Source organism: Ambystoma mexicanum, chromosome 10, assembly GCF_040938575.1.
Source record: "Ambystoma mexicanum isolate Mex_15411 chromosome 10, UKY_AmexF1_1, whole genome shotgun sequence".
Taxonomy (NCBI): Eukaryota; Metazoa; Chordata; class Amphibia; order Caudata; family Ambystomatidae; genus Ambystoma; species Ambystoma mexicanum.
Genome location: NC_090932.1, coordinates 1,507,777,103 through 1,507,803,818, shown reverse-complemented (window position 1 = coordinate 1,507,803,818; position 26,716 = coordinate 1,507,777,103). Strand labels below are relative to the sequence as shown.

Sequence of the window (26,716 nt, the reverse complement as noted above, 5' to 3'; positions counted from 1 at the left end):
CTCTCCCGACCTTGGCTTCTTGGTCGGTCCGGACTTTGCTCGCTTTCCACACTACCGCTGGCTCTGCGGTCTTGCATGGTTCTGTCCCTCCAGGACATCAGCCTGTCCTAGGCTCCGCTCTGTGTAGGATTCTCTCACCTCAATTCTCGGTTCTTTGAAGTTTTATGTACGTCATGACAAACAAAAGGGGTGTGTCGTTCTCAACGGTGGAGTTCAGGTGGGATCCAGCATTACCAGAAGCCAAAGAGATTGAAGAAATGTCACTATTTGGTGGATTCAAAATGGAAGTAAGTCTTTCTAACTTGCATGTAGGCAAATAATGTACTCTGTACCGGGAGTTCCTTACCGGAATGGGAGTCCTTGTACCCAAGAGGTGAGTCACTACTAGTGAGGCCCCATTTGTCCAGACCCCTATGGAGGGTCTTGCTGAGCAGACTCACCTCCCTAGCCTCGAAAGAGTTGGCTCCCCTATGGGGATAAGGGACAAATTGTCCAGATTCGTCACAAGATATAAAAGGATACGGTTGTTCTGTGCAAGTTTGAGATGTTTTGTGACTTGTTTGACCAGTGATTATTGTGCTCTCCAGCGCGTGTAGACAGTTTTGTAGATGTATCTGTGGTGTGTTAGTGTGGTGTTTAGGGACATTTAGTGTAGACGTTTGTCTTCGGTTGGTGTACGTTCCATTTTGTAACCTGTGTTGCTTTGGTGCTGACCTATCCAACCATGTACCACATCACAATTGCAACAATGCCATGCTGGCAGGTATCATCAGTATGTGCATTTTGTATTTTTAACCTGTCCTGTATTTGGGCAATGGCACTTTAAATTACACCACTGGCTGCTAGTTTTACAGTACTTCTTACAAGCATTCCTTACGGACAATGGAAATGGGGAACACTAATAGTAAATTTGCCCCGCCAACACAGTCTTGGTACCCCCTACCCTAGCATTTCACGCATTATGTTCCGCCCCCGAAGTCTGCCTAGTTGCACCCCCGACTGTGTGACTGATTATCTTCTCGGAATGTAATACGCCCTTCTGGGCCTAGGGGCTGTCTCACTTAAATATATCCTACACTGTGGTAGCCCCTCTGGCTGTATTGGACATTGTGTTCCCCTCTTCACTACATCTTAATGATACAGCTATTATGTGCACATGAATTATGCATAATGATGTAGAGTGTATTAGGAAACCTCTGCTACGGTGTTTGTGGTACACGTGGATCCTGATTGGTAATCGGTGTGTGCAAAATCTGGGGATGTCGTCCCGTCTCCCCTAGGGGGAGACCTTTTCTATGTGGCCAGGGCAGTCAGTCCACAGTAAAATAGTCCCCCAAGGAGTGGTCCACTGAGGGGGGGATCACATTGGGAAAGAAGCCCCCTATGGGATTGGGGACAACCATTCTCAGAGAACACGGTATGCCCCGCTTCAATATACCCAACCCCTTCTCCAATGCCAAATCCTCATTTACCCCTCTTTTGATAGAGCCAATGTGCTCTGTTCTCAAGTCAGTCACCATAATATACTTGCCAATAGTAACATTACAAAGAATACCAAGTATGTGTGGCATCTGGTTTTAAAATAAGTACTTTGAAGATGATGATGTACGATAGTCCAAGGATTTCTCTAGGGAACCAGAGTGAGCGGTCTAGCTTCTCACCGGAATTGGTTGGCTGAAACGAATACAACAATCCAGCGGAGTAGTTCAAAAGGAGCTCACCTGGGACGCTAGGGGAAGCTGTCCTTCTCTGAGGAATTGCGGGAGCTGTGCACCTGGCGAGCAGACGAGAACCGAAAGGGAAGCCGTGAACAGAGGGGAAGGAGAACCCGAACGTGGTTCAAGACAGGACTACTCTGGCTGTTGTCGGGCCTCAGCAAACCGTCTGAGCGAGAGGGCACAGACCCGCTGCAGACCCCGCTGGTTACCCGAATGCTACCGGAGCCTGAAGAAGCAATGCTGCAGCTTGGGAAATGCTGGTACTTGCAAGCAAGAAACAAACAGATACGCGGGTTACCCGAGAGGCGTTAGAGGTCCGGGGAAGCGAGGAGGTGAAAGCATAAGCAGGAAAAAGAGGGTCTGGGACTCTGAAATGACATTGCGAATTTGGGACCTGCCCCCATATGCAAGTCAAAGTATAATAGGGTCTGGGACCACGAGAACAGCCAAGATGGAGATAGAGTAATCGTATTTTTGGCAGGAGACTAAACCAAACAAATAGCATAATGGAGTCTGGGACCCGCACCCATATGGGAAGTCGAGAATAATAGTCTGCCACCCTGATTTGTAAAAGCAGCAAACAAGTAAGAGTTGTATGCTTGTCAGGGCAGTAAACCAAGCAGATAAATCACTACATTGTGAGTCTGGGACTCGCACCCATGTGAAAGGCAAAAGCCTAAAGTAACGAAGAATAAGAGAGCCAGGGACCCTGTGCGAGAAAGAGACCACCCATGAGAGGACAATTTTGTGGCAGGAGAGCAAACCAAGCCGTTCAGAATATTGCAAGTTTGTGATGCGGTCTCCCATGAGATGTTGAGAATAAAAGGTTCAAGAACACTGGTACTGAAATTGACTAATTAGAAGGCTATAATCCTACGCTTGGTAGGGAAGCGTGCCAAGTTGGTGCGATAAAGAACTATGAATATGAGTAGTATATCCTTGTGAATTGCCAAGTGATATTGACCTAAAAGAATATGGGGCTCAGAAGCCTAAAAGGAAGGAATGTAGAATAAGATGTCTAGGGGAAAGCCGCATAACTCTAACCTTGGAATACCATGTTTGTGAACATTCTTTTTGACCAGTTTTGATTACCTGAGAGACTGGGAACTTTTCTGTTGGTTGGAAACACCATGAACACTTTGGGAAGAGATCATGCTTGCATAGTTGGTTTAAGTTATTAGTTTTAGTGACGGAGGTAGGCTTTTGAGGCACAACGGTGAAATACTTTTTGGTTTTGGACATCCTGACAATTTCACTAGTTTTCTTTGAGGCAGGGAAACCCCTCTTAACTTGAGGGTTAGAGAGGCATTTTTCGAACCCTTTCTTAATTAATAAGTCTGAACCCAATAATATGCGACCATTATGTCTGAGACTTACTTCTGCACTCTTACAGTATCCATTGGGATTAATTGTACCTCCTTGCCAGCCTTCCTCCCTTCTGAAGCCAGCTACCATTCTTTAGTTTGGTATTTCCTTTTGAATGAAACGTTGTTCTACCCTTAGGTTGGATGAAAACACTGCATTAACCCAAGGGGCTGTGCAGAAAATGTCCCTAACTGCCTCATCTACTCTCCCTTTCTACCCAGTCAGAACTGCTCTTTTCAAATGACCGATCAAATGGCTTGCTCCTGTGGTCTGTGGACCAATCTTGTCTGGAAATAACAGAATGTGTCCGGTGTGAATCAGTCCGAAGTTTGAAAAAGCTAACTATGTTCTGATAATTTATAGTGATTTTTTTTCTGATTTTATAAAAACCACTAACTGCGTTTTATCCGGAGAAATGCATGTTACAAGTGGGACCAGACTTCAGCTTCTCATGCAAGTTCGGTGTAAATCCTTCCAGCAGTTTTCTGTTTGTGAGAGCAATCATCCCATATGCAAGCGTACATGGGACAACTGGCTGTGGAAAATGTGGTATAGGGGTGTACATCGCACACCTTTGTAAGCAAAGATTATGGAGGTTATTGTCAATCAAGCAGATATAGATTATTCGTATTAGAATTCGAGGTTCAGGGGAGAAAATTACGGCCCTGGCACATGGGCTGTGAATATATTCAAAGCAAAATAGGAAAGTTTCAAGGTGTGGGAACTCCCATCCCCTGCACACTATCAGCCAAACTGTTAAGTATGAGCTTAGAAAATCACTTCTTAGGTGTCTTCTGCTTATATAGTAGTAGATCGTAAATGTAACATTTCAGTTTTACAAAACAGGTAAAAATAGACACACTTATGCAGTAAATTCTTTTGTTCTCCAAATCAGTTTTTCTTTTAATGAGAGACCTAACTTGTTTCGAGCAGGCACCCTCTTCATCAGTGTTTCTTGGGTACGAAGTACACACTTTGATTCAATAAGAAAGAAGGGTTTCAAATGAGTTAGTAGTGTTTCATCGAGTAATCATAATCTAAACATTAGTGACTAAAAAATAGCTTTGCTACATGTACAAAGTAATTTTGGTCATCAAAAGCCTGATAAATCACCTTGTAAATTAGGAAGTGCTGACAAAGTGCCGTGATGGTGCTGCAAACTTGCATTTTCAAATTACGCTCATTCGATATGCCACAAGAGCTATAGAAAAGCAAAGAGAACCGGTGAATCATGGTTGGTATAGTTTGTATGAGTCATAGAACAGTGTTCCTAAATAATGTGGGATCCCCAACCGGGGGTAATGTCTCACCTTGTGTTGCTAATCAGTTGATTGAACATCAAATGAGGTAGAAAACGAGATCTCTAAGTGCGGTCTTGATAGACATCCACCCTGCAACATATACGTAGGAAATTCTAAGTAGTGGTACTGGTACAGGTAGGAACTCAAGATAATTAGTCTAGCAGGGCTTACCATGGGATGTATAGTCTGTCGTCTCCTGTGTGTTCGAGAGAGACTTCACTCATCTATCGGGTACGAGAGATCCTCGCACAAATGTCGCCTATAATAAGAATATGCATTAGGCTAACTTAAATATCCCTTAATATCTCTGTATATCGATTGCTAAGTGAGGGTATCACTCTCCTGCAGTCCGATGCTGTCCGTCGAGGATCCAGCAATGAGGGAAAAGCCGCTAGCCGCCTTGCTATGGCTGCCAATTACAATGTACAGTTTGTCCGTCTGACATGATGACGTCACTACACTCGTGAGTGTCACTCGATTCAATCAGTGTGTGTTGATCTTCTGTAGCGATTGAATGGATAAAGGTACTCAAAATCTGTGAGCCCATGCACAAAGTGTGTGATGGAAATTCTGATCATCAAGGATTTACTGGAGCCGTCTCAGATGCAGGTACATATAGGGATATGCCAATTCCCGGCTTTGGTATTATGATACACAAGGTGCCTAATAGAAAAGGCGATTATCCAGGATTTATGAAGTGAATAACTAGAGCCCCCTACGATGCGGTATATATTGGGATATGTCCGTTCCCAGCGTTTGGTATTAAATAAATGTAAAGACATGTCTTTAAAGGAATACACCGTAGATACATGTTCTGATGGAAGGCGGATTAATAAAGCTCAAGATATTACAGGGTAGTTCCAACGATCTATTTACAGTACATTCTGTCATGCTCTGTTCATAGAGGTGGTATAGACCAGAGGCACTTCAAATGGCATATGATTAGAATACATGGTTGTCCATCCGTATGTCATCTGAGACTTATGGTGCTGTTACTGTATATAACGTCACAATCTACTGCTACCTGTGGTCCACATATGTACTCCTACGGCCCTCCCCTTTCCTCCATACTGTATTGGCGTCCCATGCTACGGACGGGAGACAGAACCTTTTTCACCAGAAAAATCATCTTCCCCTTTAAATTTAGATGCGCGTGAGGTCGTGGCCCTGGGAGCATGCGCTACCCTGACTCTGCCCACCGGCGCCAATCCTCAGTCCTCTTTTTCTGCATCGACAGGAATGACCAATTTCACCAGCGCTCCTGGGTTAGGCCTCTGGCCTTGTAATTCCATACGCTTTTCCCCAGAGAAGTATTCTTGTCTTTTTTTCTTTTCCATTATTATGTACTGCTGTCCTCTGGCACCACTTTCCTGACTGGCGCATGTCGACGACGGTGGGCATCAGCAGGTGTCCAGCCTGCGAGGGTCCCTTCCCAATGTCCAGTCCCCATGCCCTTAGCCTCTGGTGCCTTGTTCAGACCACAGCTCGGATGGCTGTACCACGTGTAATGCCCTGACTCTGCGCGCGCTCAAGAATCAACTAGCCAGGTGGCGGGAGCTCTTCGGAAGATCACCCCCAGAGGACCTTAAAGCATTCGTGAAACGTAGGTCCAGGCCCAAGGTAGGTGCCCTGTTCTCCTCCGCACCCTGTAAAGGTGACTCCTTCCCGGGGAGGCGCCCAAGCAGGAGGGACCTCTCGTGTCCTAAGACCAGCAAAAACACTGAGGCTGCTCCAGCTACCGGCCCCAGGCCGAGGGGTTTGCAAGATCCTACCGGTGCTACCATTGAGGGGCTGCAAGGCTCTATTACCGGATCCCAACACGAGGGGCTATGCCTTAACACCGGACCCAAGTCTGAGGGGGGAAAAATGGCCTCTGGGCCCAACAAAATGGCGGCTCACCTGGCTCCTTTTCCCTCCAGAGACAAGGCAGGGGAACACGCTTCCAAGTGGGATTGGTCAAACCCTATAACTTGGTCCACATCCTATCCATCCTTTTGCAGGGCAGATGCATTATGTAGCTAGACAGGGCACGACCGGGACAGATCAGCCTCAGCCTCAGGGCCCTACTCCTATGCCTACACCATCGGGCACACCTCTGGCTTGTGGAGAGAGGTTCTTTGAGAAGTTCCTAGCACTCAGGATGTCACCACAGATGAGTAGCATCTTCAGGGACGTAATCAGGGACATGCCCCCTCCTGTACAGCCGCAAGCACCCACAGCCACACCTCCCCTGGGTTCAGCTCAGCCCCAGGCTCCCATGCCTGTACCAGTCACGGCAACCCTGCCTCCGCCACCTCAGCAGCTTCCGACACTGATAATCAGCATGCCACAGCTGCCTGCGCCTCCAGCACTCCTCCGGCTCTTGCGGGCCCGCAGGACACAACAGTGGACACAGAAGTCCCAGACATCCCATCGTCCGTCAAAGCTTTTCACAAGCGACTGGCGGGCTTGACGGAGTACCTAGGAATCCTGCAGCCACAGGTGGAACGAGAGGCAGGAGGTACTGGCTGAAGTTCTCGGCGCACTCCCAACCCCACTCCTTTGTGATAGCGGCAGCATCACTATACTCCAACCCACAATCCTCGGCGGCCTTGACATCTACAATTCTGGGCAAGGAGGAAAAGCTTTTTGGAGCGTTTGGGAAGAAAATGTATTCTAACGCCACTCTCCACCTGCGCCAGGGAAACGCCAACGTCATGTTGGCGGCAGTCAATCAGAAGCTGTGGCGGGAAATTGCTGATTTCCTCCTTGAGCTCCCCACGCACAGCCAGGCACGCTTCAAGGCTTTGCTGGTGGAGGCCAAAATCATGCACAAGACTTAATGGAGTCCACGGTTGCCCACATTGACACTTCAGGGCTAGCCATTTGTATTGCCACGGACATGAGAAGGAAGGCTTGGCTCAGGGCGACAACATTCAATCCAGATGTGCAGGAACGCATACTGGACCTGCCTTTCGAGGGGGGCGATCTGTTCAATTCAACAATGGATGAGGAACTTGATAAGAAATAGAATAGCTCACAGACAGGTGAAATATTATCTATCCTTACTAAGTCTGCACCCAAGACCTACAGCCAAACACACCAGCACTCGGACAAGGGTCGGTCCTTCAGAGACTCCAGGGGCTTCCAGGAGAGACGGTCCAAACAACGGGACAGATCCCCTAGCCAGCACAGGTGCAAACGGCACAAGGAAGCTAACAAGGGTTTTTTTACCAGACCCCCCTCCCCAGCCCCAGAGGGGAAGAAGTTTTGACAGGCCCACCTGGATCCACGAGTCTCGGGTGTGTGGGGCAGGCTTGCCCTTCACGTACACCGCTGCCGACAGTGTTCACGTACCCCTGGATCCTTTCTGTGTATCCTCGCGTTTCCGGCTCCCCATTCCTACTTCTCCTTCCTCCCCTCCGCTCCCACAGATTGGTACAGCAACTGTGTTGCCGAAAATCCGCTCGCTTGTATCGGGCCAGGCGGTGGAGGAAGTCCCAGCCTTGCAGCTGGGACTGAGCTTCTATTCACGAATGTTCGCCATACACAAAAAGAACCAGTCTGGCCTGAGAGTTGTTAGACCTTTCCACCATGAACCTTTCCCTTCCCCTCCAAAACTTTAAGATGGTTGTCCCAGCCTTCATAGCGGAGACATTGTGTGTGGGAGTCTGGATGTTCTCCCTGGATCTGAAGGATGCCTACTTAAATGACCTTCCTGGGACTTATATGGGACACAAGGTCCGAGAGGATCGTCCCCTCAGCGGACAATATCGCCACTGGACATTGCCTCAGCAGAGCAGTGACCAGAGCATGGTGGTACCAACACCTGCTGGTAGTCATGGCCGCATGTCTACTGGCAGTGCCACATACGAGGCTCAAAATGAGGAGGCTGCAGCTACACCTTTCAGGCTCCTGGCACCAGGAGAAGGGATCTCAGGTGGAGCAGGTCAGCATACCACAATATCTCCACCAGGATCTAGTCTGGTGGGGTACAGACAACAACCTGCGTATAGGCAGGCCTTCCAGCAACCAACACCTCAGGTCACCATTACCACCGACTCGTCCCACAGTGTCCATGGAGTATGGTCCTGTCAGGAGCAGCGGGAGCACATCAACTGGCTCGAGATGATGGCTATCTGGCTTGGCCTCAGAGCCTTCCTACCCATGATCACTGGCAAGGCTATTCTCATTCAAACAGACAGCTCAACCCTACTACATCGGGTAGGGTGGCACAGGTCTCTTCCCCTCTGCAGACTGGCGATCGACATTTGGGAGTGGACTCTGGCGAACAACATGCACTTGTCGGCAGTCCACCTCCAGGGGGAGTCCAGCCTAGAAGCAGACAGGCTCAGCAGGCTGGTCTTGGACAATTGAAGGAGGAGGTCCTTCAGGGGATCCTCAGATGGACCTCTTCCCCACCAGTACCAACCGGAGGTGCCCCCAGGTCGCCTCCTGGCCTGGGACAAGGCAGGGGTTCGTGAGGCGACGCAATGCAGATCCTGTGGAACAACATGAACGTGTATGCTTCCCACTCCTTGCCCCCCCGACCCCCGCACACACACCACGACTGCTCTGTTGCACAGGGTCATCTGCAGGATCAGAGAGTTGCGGGACCTTCGGATTATGCAGGGCCCGGTACACCTCCCGGTGGGTCCAGCACTCCTTCTCTGTACAGCAGGAGGACACAGTGATTCACCCCGCCCCAGAGGTTAGTCCTTGAAGCGTGGTTCCTGAACGCGTCACCCTGAAGCATCTACACCTGTCACAGGTTAATCTGGCTATCCTACAGGGGCCTACGAGCGACGCTACCAGGTGCCAGTACAAAGGCAATTGGACCAGGTTCTGTCACTGGGCAGAATCAAAGGAAATTGATCCCTTGACTTGCACGTTGGACAACTTTCTACCCTTCTCTGCACACCTTGCACATTCAGGGGTGTGCAGGTAGACACATGCCGCACGTATCTGGTTGTCATTGGGGCTTACAAGAACTCGGAAGAGGAAGTATTTTCATCCTCAAATCCGGTGCTTGGACGCCATCGCCAGGTTGGACGCGGCATTTGGCCAGGCAGTGTTGAGGAACTTGTTTTCTTAAGAGGGGCAACTCTCCACCCTGGGGCTACATTCAGCTGTAATCACCCATACAGTATGGAAGAAAGGCAACGGATGTAGGAGTAATGAAGTTACTCCCTGTAGTGACTACCATACTCCTAGTCCCCTTTCCTCCATACGTCCCACCATCTTCCCCCTAATAGATGTGGTGTCATTAGGCAATGTTAATATTGTCCACTTGTCAAAGGGGACTGAGGAGTGGCGCCGGTGGGCATAGTCTTGGGGCGCGCCTGCTCCCAGGGATGCGAGCCACGCACATCTAAATTTAAAGGGTAAGATTATTTTTCTGGTGAAAAAGGTTCTGTCTCCAGTCCCTAGCGAGGGACGCCCATACAGTATGGAGGAAAGGAGACAATGGACTAGCTATGGTGAGTAATTTATAATTTTTTATATTTTTTATTTATTGTGTATCTTAGTACAAATGTACTTTTAAAACAACAAAGGGGGTGGATAATTTCTAATATCACGCACCTCATCTGGGCCACTGTTTGCCTGGCCTCCTTAAAATGTCCGTAGACAGGTGACTTAAGATGTGCTGTTCTAATGTTGGACTTGTGTTCTGTCCATCTATCTTTCGCTCGTCTGGTCTGTCCCACATAGAACATGCTGCAGGGGCATTTGAGAGCTTAAATCATATTCTTAGTATTGCAGGTTGCAAAATAGTGCAGTTTGATCTTTTTCCCTGTGTGTGGGTGACGGATGTTGTCCCCCTTTATGATATTGGAACAGTGTTGGCTGTTAATGCATGGGAATGTGCCTGATTCCTGTTTATGCAGTACTGTTTGTGCTGCTTTCTTTCCCCTTTATCCTTTTACGAGCAAATCCCTAAAGTTCTTCCCTTTTTTGTACACTAACATTGGTGATTCTGGGAACAGTCTGTTGAGAAATGGATTTAATCTAATAAAATTCCTATTCTTTTTGAAGATCTGTGCTGTTTGGTGGCTTTGGGCAGAATATTTTAAAGTGTGCATCAGTTTCCTGTCCTCCCTCTTAGATTTGGTTTGTAAGAGTTACAAACCAAACCATTGGTGGTTCCACAGTTTCTGTGGAACCACCAATGAGTTGAGATTAGGCTTGTGCCTATCCTCCCGCAATTTAGAATAGAACTCAAGACTCTCCTCATCAAGGAGGACCTTCTAAAAAGGCCATGTAGACACCCAATCCATCCCTACTGGCCAACCCCACCTCTCCCCTAGATACTGCTTCTGTTACTTAATTGTAACCTAATTCTCTCTTGATGTAACTTGTGCCCCCTTATTTCTATTCAAAGTAGCCTATTTTCGTATAGCACGCTGCTTCTCGAAGCTATGTATTTGTTCAATAAATACCCAAAATAATTCTTGATTCTCTTTTGTTTTGTGTGTGTAAAGTTTTCTTGTGCAGTGTCATTGAGCAGATCTGAAGTTAAAAGCATCTGAACAATTGCAAGTCTTATGCGGAGACCAGCTTAACCATAATGACTGTCTGTATCGCTGACTGTCACATTCAGTGCCCATGGTGAAGGCAGCCATGGAGCTGCACCAATTCTGCCCTGGTGGCTGTTTATATGTTTCTGCTTCCATGCTGCAACTGTAGATGTTGTTAAAGAAAAATCTCTGTGGAAGGTAGATCATATTTACCGGAGATCCTTGCTGAACATTTGCAATGTGTTTGTTTGTTCTTCCATTTAATTCAGATACAAATCTACCAGATCAGCTCAAGGCCACCCAGGGTGTAGGCATGGGGTGGCTAAGGTGTTAACTGTATCAAAGTAAGGGGCAGCAGGGATACTGGTTTTGACAGTTTGTATATTAAACACAACTCAGTAACATGAATAGCAATGTTCTGTTTTAACAAAGAAGTGTACAATATTGCAATGGGTTGTACTACTACTTAGATTCTTTCAAATAAAACACCTTTTCTTTTTCAGGTGAAGATATTGCAAGGGAAGCTAAAAAACCACGCACATTTGGTGGCCTGGCAGGCAGTAGTTCTGATGAATTGGAAAGTGATTCAGACACTTCCAATAAAGGGGATAGTGACAATGAAAGCATAAAATCTGTGAGTTCTGGAGAGGATGAAGATGATTTCAATCCCTTTAGGGATGAATCCAGTGAAGAAGATGAAGACGGTAAGATTGGAAAAATATTGCCATACCAATTCACGACTATGAATAGGACTCTTTTGGTTACAGTAATTAAATGTATGGGTTATTTTCAGCGTAGATTAGACAGCAAATTGTTGTGCCTCCAAGAAGTTGAAAATCTACATCCTTGAACGTTCATGGCAATTGATTTTAAGACTGAGTGGTAGGTGTACCTGGATTATATTGTATTGCCTCAGAAATCCATGGAGATATGCATGCTGCAGTGTTAATGACGCTTTTTCAGCGGATGTTAATGTTTATACTGGTAGGGTTGAAACTCCCTCTTGATTACTGAGTGAGCCTCTTGTTTTGTTTGCTGTTTTTCTTTGTACCTGCATTATTCCCCCATTGGCCCCCGCCCAAAAAAGCTCACTGGGACTGCAACAATGTATATATGTGCTGCCCTGGTAGCCTATAAAGCTACCAGGGAAAGTGCTCCTCCAAAGGTGCCCCATTTTGTGCCTGGGTGACCTGTCTCACCCTGTCAACATTTTTGTGATGGTTTGTTTCCAGTTATTTTCATTGTTAGAGGCTGCACCATGTTGTGACCATTTTACTACATTACAAAACTTGAACAAGAGACAATGGTAACTTGTATTTAAAGTCCTGTAACTTGGCTACTTGTCTTTATGGTCCTCGTTTCATGTCAGGAAAACCATTTCAACCTTTTTCATCTTTGTAATCTGTTAGAGAGGATTTTGTTTTTACTCCTTAACCTCCATAGATTGTTATGGGACCTCCAAGATTTTTGCTCATTTTGAACCCTGTCCTGACTTTTTGGATGTCAGTAAAGCCTTCTGCTTTCCTTGCCTGTTTGCTCATTCTTAGGGTTAAACCCACTAAGCTCATACGACTGACCTTACTGAGAAACTGTCTCTTTTGAAATTCTTGTGTTTTTACAATTGCACACAGTACAGTGAAGGGTAGTTGGGATGCTTTGTATACTTATCACTTTTTACTTAATGGCTTTTTGGTTAAGGTGACAATGTGCCCTAGACAAGCTGGTGGCAGCTGTGTGTTTTGTTTAGTGTTTTTGTGATATTGTTCTCATGTACTTTTACATTTACCGCGATTGGCTACTAAAGGTTTCTAGCACCCTAAAATGATCGTGCCATAGGACTTTCGCTTGTTCTTTGGCCATACTGTTATTTGGCCTTCTTCCTCCCTTCTCATGTCATATATGGTAATCCCTGTCTCATGGAAAGCTGCTGCTTTTGTGGGAAAGTGGGCTTTGTGTGTGTGTGTGAGCCAGAGGAGAAGGGGTTGTGACCGTCATGTCCCAGTCCACATCCTCTGGCACCCAAGATCTGTTGCTGGATAGATGTGATGACCAGTGGTTGTCCAGATCCAGGTATAGACAACACTTGGCTGTTTGAATGATGCAGATACTCACCATTGGTGTGCTTGTGTTTGCAACCAGCCTGATACTTGGATAAAAGGAGTACTCCTGCAACTGTTCTTCAGATCACTGTTGGAGCCGAAACCTAGACTAGTAGCCCGCTGAGGACCAGAGGATGACCTCTGTAGCTGAATATGATCCCCCTTGGCCTCATAATACGGAACGATCCGGCCTTATTTCTAGATGATCAAGAATATCTCCAGGGATTTAGTAAAATAGCGACTAAATGCAGTCGAGATCTCATGGCCCTCACAATTACCACTGCTCAGAGGGCACATGCTCACATCCTTAAAGATCTTAAGACGGAAGAAACAAAATTTCTTTCCAATGAAACCTTAACCAATGCTTGTGAAAAACTTAAAGAAATTGACAAAGAACTAGACACCTTCATGGCTGCAACCCTTGAGAAAAAGCACAAGAAACTTGCCAAAGATATTAAGAATTTCAAGGTAGAGCACACCTACCCTTACCTTGCTGCAGATTACAAAGATATCGAGGACAAAGAACGGGCGGCCAAGCAAGGTGGGGCATCAAGAAGTAGGCGCAGGGGGGGTGTCCTTCTACGACACCTCCAGCTCAGATTCTGCAACCGACGATCAACCACAGGCCAGAGGCCGTCAAGTGAATTTCGGCCAAAATCAACCCTTCTTGCAACCTCCCAACATGCCTTTTTTAGGACAGGGGGGGTCCCAGAGGAGCGTACTGGGGCACGCCCCATCTTCCACAATTTCCCTTCTACAATTTCCCCCAATGGGGCCACCCGAACAGACGCCGCAGGAACAACCGCAGGTGCTAACGATTAGCCCCATTTTTAACCTTTCCGGCTCTCTGATGACTAAAGATGAAATATCTGTTACGCTCACCTGGTTCCCACAGGGGCGTCGATCGGACCCGGACAGCTGCAGTCTCCACCAACGTGATGCGTAGTGCAGAGATGACAGTCTGGACTGGCCCGCCTAATCTTGTCTGCTGGACTCGTAGAAGTATTCTCCTGCAAGTGGAGAAAGGGATTTAGCCACACGTGCACTTTAGTGATGCCCCCCAACTGTTCTCGTTCTCCCCACTAATCACCTCTGATATCCCCTCTTGGTAACCTCACCTTATGTTTTTAAATGATGAGCTCTCCATCCTGCATGGCATGCAGGGGCGCGTAGATACCAGTTACTTGGTTTGAAGGTACTGGAGGAGTTCCGGAGGAATATTGACTCCAGTGTCTATAAAGTTCAAAGAGTTCAATATGTCCGATGTTCACTCTTGTTCCATTCCCTCGTTAGGTTGCAGCTGGGTCCAAAAGAATATTGCCTGGAGGCAGCTGATGGCGTTCAGGTAAGAGTCTGTATTACCAAACACTGTCCGGTAAAAGTTGCACGAGTTTAACTTGCTGTTTTCTCTCCCTTTTATAGGTGCTGCATAGGAAGATGCGGCGAATTAAAGGATAATACCTCCGGTGGTAAAGCAGGTAAGCCTATGGTGGCAAGAGATTGTCTTTGTCGGTTTTCTCGGCTCACCTTGTTATTCCTTTTGTTTTCCCCCCGGGTGCTGGGTTTCGACTAAGAAAATGATGGAGGCAGCTACGAGCCGAAAGATGTGGTGGACTGGTGAGTATAAAGTGGCGTTGCTGCTGGCGAAGCGACGCGTGCTGAAATAATGTCCTTTCCAGGCTCCGAGCTGTGCTGGGTCCGGAATCAGGTAAGGAATCAAATAATGTCCGTGATCTAACCTCTTCTCCTTTCTTTTCCTTTTGTCTAGGAGCTCCGGATTCCAGGCGGGCGTGGCAGAAGACTGGATGCTGACTTGCAGACACGGTGAGCGTTACGCTGCTGGATGCAGAATAACACGAAGCATGGGCTGCTGTTCGGGCGTGGTTTAAATGGCCTGCAAAGTAGTCCCAGGTAACAAGTTCCCCAGAACCACACCCGAGTGAAAAATAGTCCCTGTAATAAAATAGTCCCATCCAGGCTTCATGTTGGCTTGGACTCATTTGCAGCATGGTCTGCATAAGGTAAGTAAAGTCTATGAGCCTGGCGCCTAAGGCGCCAGGACTGAATCCAAACAGCCCCCACCGGGGCTGTTGGGGTTTCAATAAGTATCTGGATGCCTGCTCCCGGGGCTGATGGACTCGATCCGGATGCCCGGGGGTAGGCATCATGACAATATCATTATTGTCTAAAGGATTATCTTTCGTCCCCACCAATCACACTGATTGGTTTAAATTGGATCTTGAACTCACCAACTTCTTTCGGACCATTAGAGAAATGCCTTTTTTCTTGACAAAGACAGTCCCACCGGACCTGAAGACACCGGCCTGAGACCCAAATCTGATTTTCTCTCCAGAGACTCTGAAACACCGGCTTCAATCCTCTTTTGAGAAATGCATCTGGCAAGAAATCAGGAAACTACAGACCACACCAGACCAACACAGGCAGAACCTGACCTCAGGGGAAAGAAAAGCCCTTACTGCCCCAAGCGCCAACAAAACACTGGTGATCAAACCAGCCAACAAGGGGGGTGGCATTATAGTACAAAACACCCAGTACAATGCCATGGTGATTTCCCTCCTCAACGAGGAAGGCAACTATAAAAAACTGAAAAAGGACCCCACAACAGAAATAAAAAATAAAATCCAAGAAGTGACCGGATATACACTGGAACACAACTGGATTAAGGAAGAGGCTTTTCTCAACACATCTGAAGGAAGAACTCCTGTACTATATGCCCTTCCTAAAATCCACAAGAATCGGCACACCCCCCGGCAGACCCACCGTATCGGGATGTGCTTCCATTCTGGAACCCATTGGAAAATTCATTGACTATTTCCTCAAACCTTTGAGCCAGCAAACTCCCATGTATCTGAGAGACACTATGGACACATTACCAGATTTGAAAAGCAGCCATTCAAACCTTCAGAATCCTTCAGAGGATCGCCTGGTATCCTTTGATATCAAAAGCCTGTATACTTCAATCCCGCAACAACAAGCTCTGGAATGTATAAGGCACCATTTGACACAGCACATGAGACAGAGACAGGTGCCCATCAACTTTATCATTGAACTACTGGAAATAGCACTCACCAATAACTTTGAGTACAACACCTTCTATCTTCAGACCTGTGGGGACGGCCATGGGTGCAGTGTTTGCCCCCTGCATGGCCATCATTTTTATGTCGGAATTTGAACTGCCACACGTCCTCAACATTGCCAATCCGTACCTTGACTCTGTGAATTTGTGGTTCCGGTACATCGACGATATTATCTTCCTCTGGAAAGGGGAAGACAACACCCTTATGCAATTCTTTCAATGGTTGAACCTACGTACCACAGAGATTCAATTCACCTTTAACAGAAGCAACCAGCAGATGGATTTCTTGGACCTCACCATAACTCCAAAGAATAATAAACTTGAATGTTCTATTTTCAAAAAAGCCTCAGACCGCAACACCGTTCTACACTACAGCAGCCACCACCCGAAGTCTACGAGACAACCTTCCATACGGTCAGTTTCTGAGGATTCGCCGCAACTGCACCCAAATGGAAGATTTTCAAAAACACTGCAATGACCTGCAGCAAAAATTTACTTCAAGAGGATACTGTAAAAAATTAATAACAAACACCCAGAAAAGAGCAAGATTTATACCCAGAGAGGCCCTACTGACTCCAAAAGCCCCAATGGCTACCTCCGAGAACATTATTACTTGTGTCACTACCTTCTGCCCGACCACCTCTAAACTCGAATCTCTCATCAACAAGTTTTGGCCTCTTGTTGAACTCAACCTCCCAGCTGAACCTAAACCACGTATGGCACTCAGGAGGTCCAAGAACCTTAAAGAACTACTGACCAGTGCCAAAAATAACAAAATCCTGGTTCGCTCAACGCTGTGGGATATGAGAGAGATCAATGGACACCACCCGTGTGGACAGTGCACGGCGTGCAGACAAACTAAGAAACTAAATTCCTTCACTATTGAAGGAAAAGAGTGGAAAATCAGACACTTTTCCAATTGTAAATCTACCAACGTTATCTATGTCATCCAATGCCCTTTTGGCCTACGTTACGCAGGACAAACTTCAAGACCTGTTAACAAACTTATCAGCGAACACCGGTCCAGGATGCGTTGAAAAACCCTCAATGCCCCTCTGGTCCACCATTTCAATGAACATCACCATGACCCAGACTCCTTTTCTTGGTGGGTGGTGGACAGAGTCCAAAACAAAACCAACGTTACAAATTCTCTGAATTTTAAGGAAGCATGGTGGATGCACAAACTTAAATCAACCACGACTGGCCTTAATGGGGCCCTACCAGCCTCTTTTTACACCTAATCCTTCCAATTTAGTACACCTCCGTCCCTCCTGGATTCCAGCCCAACCACCAGCCAGGGTTTTCAGTCACCAAAGGGTCTAAATTCCCTGTATCCACATTGTAACTGATACACAGACTACCTCTCCCAGTATTATTCTATATTTTTTTTAGCACCATTACCACATCATGAGAGCTCTTGTGGTACCATCTTGGCATGCATGATGCAGTCACATGTTAACTACTGTGACATAGACCGATCCCCCAACACCGGTCTACGTTTAGACACCCGATGCATCTGCTTTTTTTCAGTTAACTAATACAGCACCTATAGAAATTGCTTACTATATGGGACAGTAATCATTATGGTTGTCTATACTATTGCATGCTCCTGTATCTCCTGTTTATCCTATTTTGTGTCTGATTCGTGTACCTGTACACCGATACAATTCTTAATTTGTTTCTTGATTCCTGCATGGTCTGCAAATTTAGAACCTCTGATCACACTATGCCAGACGGATTGCTTTATCTGCATGCATGTTAGGTCTTTCACCTTTGAGTCTGACCAGACACCTGGACACTCACGGACTCCCCACTTAGCGAGGCCCATTCTTCCATCCCGCTTCTCCCGTGTGGCTGATATCTCTGTCACACCCCCTTCCCTCATCCCCCGCCTTCCCCTGACTTTCAAACCACTCACGGACCACTGCCCATGATGCTGCATACAGATGGCCCCATCTGGTCTCTGCTTTCACCAGTGTCTCCTCCCCCACCCACCTTTGTTTTACATTACCCAACTTTAAGTGCCTTCCAACATCACAGTGCACGTTAGACACTCGGGTGTCTACATACCCCCTCCATTCTTTGACCCAACCCCAGGGTCCCATGGAGAGGCAGTCGACACACTGCACTCATCCAATGAGCCTGCGCAGTGACTGCCGAGACACGGGTCTCCTAGGCTGCGTCTACGAGACACTACCATTGTGCGTATGCGCATTGGTTTCTCGTTTGACTGCGCATATATTCAGCTCTTTTTTTCAGAGCCAGCACATGCGCCATTTCGAGACGCCAGCCCTCCTCTTCCTCCCGTTTGCCTCGACTTGCGCAGGTACGTCCTCACTTCACCGCTGCCCGCCGGACCGCATTCTCCTCATTGGCTTCCCACAGGTTGCCAGGCTCATCATAGATGGACCCTCTCCCACTTTTGTATTTACCCAGGGTGAACTCGACGGAGCAGACAGCGGCCCTGCAACCTTGATGACTTCTTTTTGACTGCACCCTGGATCCAGCTACACTCTGTAACTGTTCCAGCACCCATCCAGCACTGTGATTATTTCACAAAGTGCCTCCCAGGTACTTTCCATATGTCAATAGGGTATTCGTTCATTTGTAGCCATTTCTACTTTGCCTGCCTTTACCGGCCCCTATGGACTGCGAATTATTTATGTGCCCTTCACTCCTTTGTGCATCTTGGGTCCTTTACATCCTGCATCCAGCCGAATCTTGGTCCCACCACCGGGGGGCTCTCGCCTGCTCCCAACGGGCTTCCCGCCCACACCTCAAACGTCTCTACAACCGCTGCCCCCGATGGCATCCCCTGCTTCTCTTGCCGGCCCTGCAATGTAACTTTTGTTCATCCGCCCCTACTCACAGCACGTACAGTTGTGAGTGGAGTCTTCTTTTGGAACTTTAGAGGACATGTTTTTAGTATTAGCTACATTACACTGACCTGATCCAGCACCTTGCTACGTTTTTAAACTACTTTTCCATCTTGTTTTCCATTCTCATCTTTCCAAACACAGAGTTCCCTGACTTCCTTGGCCCCAGAAGAAGGCTTCCATCTATTTTGCCGAAACGTCAGCAGCACGCAGACGCAGAATTTTCATGGGCTGCATCTAATGCTGCACTCATACTTCTAACATCCCACCCAGAGGTAGACCAAATATGAGGTCCGACTTTAACCAGGCATAGGAGACCTACAATCAACGTCTCCTTCAATCTACACTTTCATCCTGTGTTTTTTGTACCTAACCACAAGGCACATTCCACTTACTAGCAAGCTATCTGTTAACTGTATAAGTGGTTGGTTTACACCTTAGGACATCTGTAAACATGTTGCATTTAATTTTCAACATAACAATGTGCCTGTTTACCACAATGGTCATCATGTATTGTCATGTATATATACATATTTAAAGATTTTGCAAAAAGAAAAAGCACCAGCTTATTAATAATAAAAAGCTGATATTTCTGCATGAGAAAGAGATGTGTTTATCGGTAGCAAAAGTGTTGTTTCTAACAATGGTTGCCCCAGCTGTACGGGCACCCACAATGGTCTAAAAACCAGTCTGCACTTTATACTGCATTCTTTTGACTCAGAATGTAGGACAACCCCCTAGTTGTAGCTCTGCAGCTGACCAGCTGACCAGCATCGACTTTGCTTGATCTCAGAAGGATTTGCACTTCTGAATTGGGAGAGGTCTGCTCTCTGTGGAAGGCACCAGTGAGGGCAGATGGCCATGTCCAAAAACTCTGGGTACCACATGCTCCAGGCTCAGTCCGAAGTGATCAAGCTCATGGACCTGAACAGGCGTGCGGGATCGACGGGAACACCTAAGCAGTTCAAAGTCCCACTCGACTGTCCAAAACATCCCCCAGAGCTCCCTGTTGAGGGAATTCCCTGGAGCAAAAGCACCTGCAGTTGTTTACACTGTAGGTGAAGAGGTCCCCCTGAGGGGTCCCCAAACAAGATAACAATTCCTGCAGAATTTACTGACAGAGCTCCCACTTTAGGATGAAGACTGTCTACAACCTCCAATTTGTTCTCCCTGCTGGCCCGATGAGCAGCCGTCTTAGACACGCTGTTCTCCTGAGCCCAAAAACACAATCGCATTGCTTCTCTGCTAGGAGCCCAGACCACGTCACTTGTTGAGGTGGTGCAATGGCCACTGTGTTGTCCTTCAGGACCAATACAGGCTTGCCTCGTATCGATGGAAGAAAAGCGATCAAGGTCAGCCTGATCGCTCTCAACACCAGCAAATTGCTATGTTCCATGAACACTACAGTGGCGACCATCAGTCACTTACAGTGCGATCTTCGAGGTGAGCACTGCAGCCCGTCAGGGTCACGTCTGTATCTGAAGGCAGCTGTGGTTGTCAAAAAATAAACTTCAGCAGGTTATCCTAGCGCAACCGCTATACAGTTCCCTGGACCCCTTGCCAGCTTCATACGCAGCTGAGCATCTGCCGCCACCAGGGTGCAGGAGGCCAATAGACAAAGCAAGCACAGAAAAGCAGACCAGGTAATCTTTTCCTGTGGTTTGAAAACCTGTACGGTCTTGGAGATGTTTGCTACTCGGTCGGGAAGGCCCAGCCCATGTCAGTTTCCAAGACCACCCAGAATAATTGGAGGTACTGGGAATGGCGGTAAGACTTCTTACAGTTCGGAGTGAAGCCCAAACTGTGCAATATGTGGCACGTCCGGTGCAAGTGCACCGATGTTTGTTCTGTGGAGTGAGCTGGGGCTAGCCAGTCATCTAGATGGGGAAAACATGAATGCCTTCCCTTCTGAGGCGATCCACCACCACTGCCAGCATCTTGGAGTAAAAAAGAGAGAGCGAATGGTGGGACCTTGAACTGGCAATGGCAATTTGCCACCAGGAATCTCAGGTACTGATTGTGCTTTCTGTGTATGTGCACATGGAACTATTCATCCTTGAGATCCAGGGACCTCAGTCAATCCTGTAGCTCTATGGCTGGAAGGATCTGGGCTAGTGTAACCATCTTAAGCTTGTCCTTGCACAATTATAAGAGCTAGCCGTCCGGTGGATGGTCCAGAGGGCGATTAGAGGCCATTAACCAGGGGATACATACTCCCTTTTGCTAAAGGCCCAGGCATCAGATGTGGCTGGAATTAATTCATTCCATGCTGAATTGGGATAGCCTACCTCCCATAGAAGAATGATGGCAGCAGTCTGTTTCAAAGATGCTTTGCACCTTGGGCAGCAGAGGGCACAGTGGAGGTGGCAGTAACCCGCTGGGGTTGCATCTACTACGGCCCCTGTTGAGGCGTTGCTACACTTGCTTGCCTGAGGGAGCTTGATCTCTTCCTCTGTGAGCAGCGTTGCTGCTGTTAAACCGCAGGTCCCAGTGAATGTCGCCTTTGAAGCCTTGAATTTATGAAGGTGCCCAGCAGGTTGTTTTCATCAAATGGCATGTCCAGGGGTTTTTCCTTGACATCCTGGGAACAACCTGACTGTTCTCAGCAACAAGTATCTCTGAACCATGGTACTGGTGGCCATCGTCCTGGCTTCAGTCTGCTGTGACCAAAGGATCTGGCTGGAGGTCTGCCTGCCATGCTTCACATGGTCCTCAAAACCATCTGCCATTTCACCCTCTGGGATGTGTTCTGCCACCTCAGATGAGGAACCAGAGCCCAATCGAAAATGTGGCTTGGGCACAGGATGCATTAATGCATGCTGAGCCAAAAACATTTGTCCTTGTGCATCCTGTCTCTTGCTCTCCCTGTCTGGTGACAGAGAAGGTACAGATGTAGTCTTCAAGTTAGCCGTGGCACCATGCTCAGCTAAACACTTGAGAGGTGTGGGTGGACAGAAACAGCAGGTCGGAGTGTGCTGGTTTGTGCTTTTTGAGTAAAGAAGAGTGCTTCTGATTATATCTCAATGGAATTGTATTACCTTATTCATAATCACCTCAATGAAAGATCAAACAAAAGTGAAACAAATGGTCAATTAACAAGTTTGTGTGTGAATATGTTCTTGTGAAAATGTAAAAAACGACATTCTCAACCCTGTAACCATATGTATTTCCCATTCGAATGGATTGTGTCCTCCCACATATTCCTGGTCTTTTAATATATCCATATCTAGATTGAGCTGCTTCAGCATAACATTTTTGCAGGGGGCGCTGTGTGCCGATGCCGGTTGACTCAATGTTTTCGAGGGCTTCCGTCCTGATGTTGAAGTTGGCTTCAGTTCAGTGTTTCCGCGAATGGCATCGTCGACTCGAAGATCGTGGTTTAAAAAATGGTACGACTGCAGGGCAAAGATGTCCCTTATGGACCCCCATTGTGTGTATTTGTGGTGTCTGGGATCTGATTATAAGACATCAGAGTGTGTATCCTGCCTTTCGATGACAGTGAAATCCCTGAAAGAACGTAAAGGGAAATTAGCTGTAGGTAAGACACATAAATCTCCTTCCACGACTGTCAAAAAAGCGATCCTATGACAAGTAGAGGGGCGACTCTCCTCGTCGGTAGAAAGCTAAAACATCTCGATTTAGGAGTGGATTTCACCACTCTTCGTCTTAACGACGAATGAAGAAAAGGTGTTGCAGGTCGCCGTCCTCTTCGAGTTCCTCCCCGGAACGGGTAACTTGCCTGACGAAATCAGCTTCACATGCTGAATGGGAGAGAGTCGGACAAAATTTTCCAAGTCTTCTAGAATGTAGCCCCACTCCCTGAACCATAAATCTCCTCGAACCTTCGAAGGTCATTGCTAGTCGAGGATCTGCTCTTTTGAAGCCAAAATCTTTGACATTGTCGCGCCTTGAAACACTTGTGTATAGGCACGTTATAAATGTCATATCATATCACCTTTAACAACGAAGGGTTCGACGTCCCTACCAGGTATATCTTCGACACCATTGTCGTCGACAAAAATGCCGCACTTGTTGAAGGAGTTTGAGAAGTCTAAAGAATCCTTCACTCCACAAACAAGACATTTTTTTTTCTAGTCACTTTTGGCAATGTATGAGGAGAATGAGCCATCAGATGATAGAAACTAACCTTTTGGCTTGGAGTATGGAACACAAGCCGTTTCAGAGGCTCTAATATGAGAAGAGTAACGGATGAAGGATCTGTATGAGACATTACAGACAACAAGTGGCATAAACACTTCCCCAGAGATTGAATTCGGCAGACAAGACCCCTTAGATCATGCAGAGGGGTCGTATAGACAATTAATGGCTAAGGTCATTGAATTCTGGGGTGGGCAGGCCTGCATGCACCACCTTATGAGCAGGATGACCTGACAGACATTTTGGACAAGGGACCCCAAGAGGATCAGATTCTTCCCTTTCATATAGGCTTACGAAGTCGGGTCAGTGCAAACTGGGATACGCTAGAGTTAATTCGGGCAGTACATCAAAAATTGACTAGTAAACACAGGACCTCTGGTAGTGATCTTGATTATCTGTCGAAACATCCAACTTCAGAAAGCCTGGTGGTACAGGCTGCCACATCGACTTCAAAACAAACCTCCTACCCAATGATTCCCCAAGACAGGGATGACAAACGTTATGCCTTGGCAAGAAAATTCTTCTCGGCTAGGAGTATGGTCCTTAAATCGGCGAACGCCACATGTGCACTTGCTAAATTCACATCTTCCATATGGGACTGGTTAGCAATGATGGCTGATCATATTCCCGAAGGGGAAGAACGAGACAGATTTTTTTAGCATTATTAAAGATCGGAAGGAGGCTATGTGTGAGTCCCTTCAAATTGGTCTCAACTCTGCGGACAGTAGCAGCAGAGCAATGGCGGCTAGCACAGTAATACTCGGATTCGAGTTTGCTTCAGATGTGCAATCAAGACTTCTTAACATGCCCTTTGACGGCACTCACTTATTTGGCAGCAAGGCTAACGAGAGCCTGTAGAAGCTGCAGCCCTTCAAAGCGGCAGCCAAATCCTTTGGTGCTGCAATCAGACAATCGCAAATTCGCCACAGTGGAACAGCTTGGACGGGTAGGTCATTTGGTTTTTATTACTCAGCTGGAAGAGCGAGAGGACTGGCGAGTCAGAGGTCAAAGAATATTCCCCCTTGGTGGATGGGGGAGAGGTCCTAAGACCGTCCAGGCAACGGCTGCTTTACCCTCGGTCACTACAAAACCTCTCTGAGGCCTTAGTCCACAAAACACCGGTGGAAGGCAGACTCTCACAGCATGTTCAAGAATGGTGGGGTGTTGGCGCGGTTAAATGGCGGGAGTAAAAATGACTTAAGGTAGCCAAATGACTGGTCATCTAATTAGTGACACACATGAATGGATGAAAGCAATTCCCACTTTCCTTAACTACTATCTAGAGAAACCACAGCCAAGGGAACGGGCTTGGCAGAGTCGGTGGGGAAAAATCATGCTGAGCTTGACTCTAGTCTGGTGCTATGAAGAGACATCAAAGTTGTGGGATTAGTGACGGGCCCACAGGCTGCCAGTGACCTACTACAACCATTGTTTTTCACTTACCTATTGAGGCAGGGGGTGAGCCCCGGGGGGCTCTTGCTTCTGGCTCCAGGCACCCGGCACCCACTGAGTGCAACCCACTCCGGGGCCAGTTGTAGGTGCAGAGTTTGACACGGGTAATACACCTGTGAAACGATAATGCAGGTGTCCTAAGGTGAGCTCAGGGAGGGCAGAAACCTCCCGCGGAGTAGAAGGGCAAAAGCTTGCTTGTTCTCGATTTTCAGTATGAATACAGACCATGAAAGCGGGGCCTCAGGATCCTTCTGAATTTTTGGGTTTCAAGCAGGTTTTCAGTCAGAAATGTTACCACAGGAATAACTGGCGTGTGGTGGCCAACGGTTCATAGTCGCTGATTTTTGATCCTTCGATGTCGGCTCTCCCTATCATAGTGAAGCAGAATTCATCAAGTGTTGGATTGTTCGCCCACTTATACGGAACGTGTGCTTGCTTTAGACCATTGTGAGACTGGTTAGTTTTACCCTACTAATGTGGTGTTGTAATAGTAATCATGCTCAGTATAAGAGGAACCAAAGGTTCAGACATTTTGTGTATGTGCTTGGATGAGGAGCCCATGAGGCAAAGCTACCATCTCTGGGATTATGACTGAACGATACTGCAGCGCTGTGGAGCCTCAGTTGCCTAGGATAACCGACCTCTGGGCTGGTCCGTAGAGACGCTCGCCTCGTGACTCATGTGTGGACAGAAGACGGCCACTTCTCACCTGAAGTGCACTGCATGTTCATGGCGAACCTGGTGGTAAATCATTCATAGACTACCTGATTCTGGGTCAGGGTTTCATAAGTAGCAGAGCTGCTACCACGCTGCAATCTATCGAGTCATCCTTTGAGACAAACGTTTGTCAAAAAAGCACAGCAGCAGCACAAAGGTTTCTGTCTGTTCTGCTGCACCACAGGGTGTATGGGAATCTCCCACCCACCCTGTAGGCACCCGTGGGTGGGCCGGGGAAAGGTCTTCTCTCCCTTTTCGGTCTCAGCGGCAGAGTGGCAGAACCCAGTTTGTTTGAGGCAGGAAGAGAGAGGATGGGCCTTGTTTGCAGATGGCGGCTTAAGCACCGGCCCCACAGAGCAGAACTGACAGCTTAAGACCTGGACGGTGGCCTTTAGGCACAACCTCATGGCTGCCCGCGCATCTGGGCGGGGCGGGACGGCCCGGCCCATCTGCTCCTTCGGCTGGGTCCGACTGGCCATCTGGCCAGGGCGGTTCAACCAGATGGCCTGAGTTGTGGCTGGCACGGTTGACTCCTACATTTCTCACAATCCGGGCTCCATAAGCCCCTACTTCGTGGGGGCTTAATAGTCGATGGGAACTGTCGTCCTGCGGGGCAGCACTGTGGTCCTGATAGTGGACGCCTCCTCTGCCCCCAGACCGGTGCCCAAGGAATGTGGCACGCCGACCCCCCCACACTCCCTCCCCAAGGTGGCCAGGGGGGGGGGGGGCTTCAGTTCAGATGTTGCCCAACAGGCCTGAGCGCAAGGCGAGACCAGCAGCTGAGGTCCATGTGGGACCTGGGTGTCTCAGGGCAGAGCTACCAGGGCTCTGTGAGGCAGTCGGAACCCCCTAGGTTGGCATCCTAGAGCATGAGGCCTTAACTGACCTGTCCCAGAGGGCCAGAGCAGAATGAGAGTACCATCAAGCACAGCAGCTAGACACCCAGGCTTGTGGGAAGGCAGTCTGGGCGAGTCCCGGCTCCTGGCCAGTGCTCCCCAAGGGCGACTGGGGCAATCTGGGTCCACACCCCTGAAGGCCAGAGTGCTCATCGGCCATGGCGAGGTCCCCGCGCACCACGGCAGTGGCCGTCCCCTCTGGACGGAAAAGCTCTAACGCGCCCTGACTGGCTGGGGGTGCTCCCCCTGCCCTCGAGTGTCCCATACGTCTACCGAGGGCTAAGCTTGAACGCCCGAGGCCAAAGCCCTGGCAGGCTTCCGTCTGCTTCAACCCCTTTTCCCCTGGCAAGCAGTTGACAAGGGCCTCCCGACTCTCCCCAACAAATTTCCATTGCAAGGGTGGGCCTACAAGTTCCAGCATGCAGTGCAGGGAAAAACAAGACTGACTCAAAGATTCTGCATGGAGCAGGGAAACTTGGCAGCTATGAAAATGGCTTTAATATTAAATGTTAGAATGCTGATACATTTATAATTTGTATT

General features: G+C 47.8%; 1 protein-coding gene across 4 annotated transcripts in view; it reads left to right on the top strand.

Moving 5' to 3' along the window:
- SBNO1 (strawberry notch homolog 1) overlaps positions 1 to 26,716 on the top strand; it is a 2,127,865-nt gene that overhangs the window by 938,234 nt on the left and 1,162,915 nt on the right. For all 4 annotated transcript variants that reach the window (XM_069619669.1, XM_069619670.1, XM_069619667.1 and 1 more), the window contains one exon: positions 11,385 to 11,585. In XM_069619669.1, the coding sequence (XP_069475770.1) occupies positions 11,385 to 11,585 (201 nt within the window). The remainder of the gene's footprint in view (positions 1 to 11,384; positions 11,586 to 26,716) is intronic.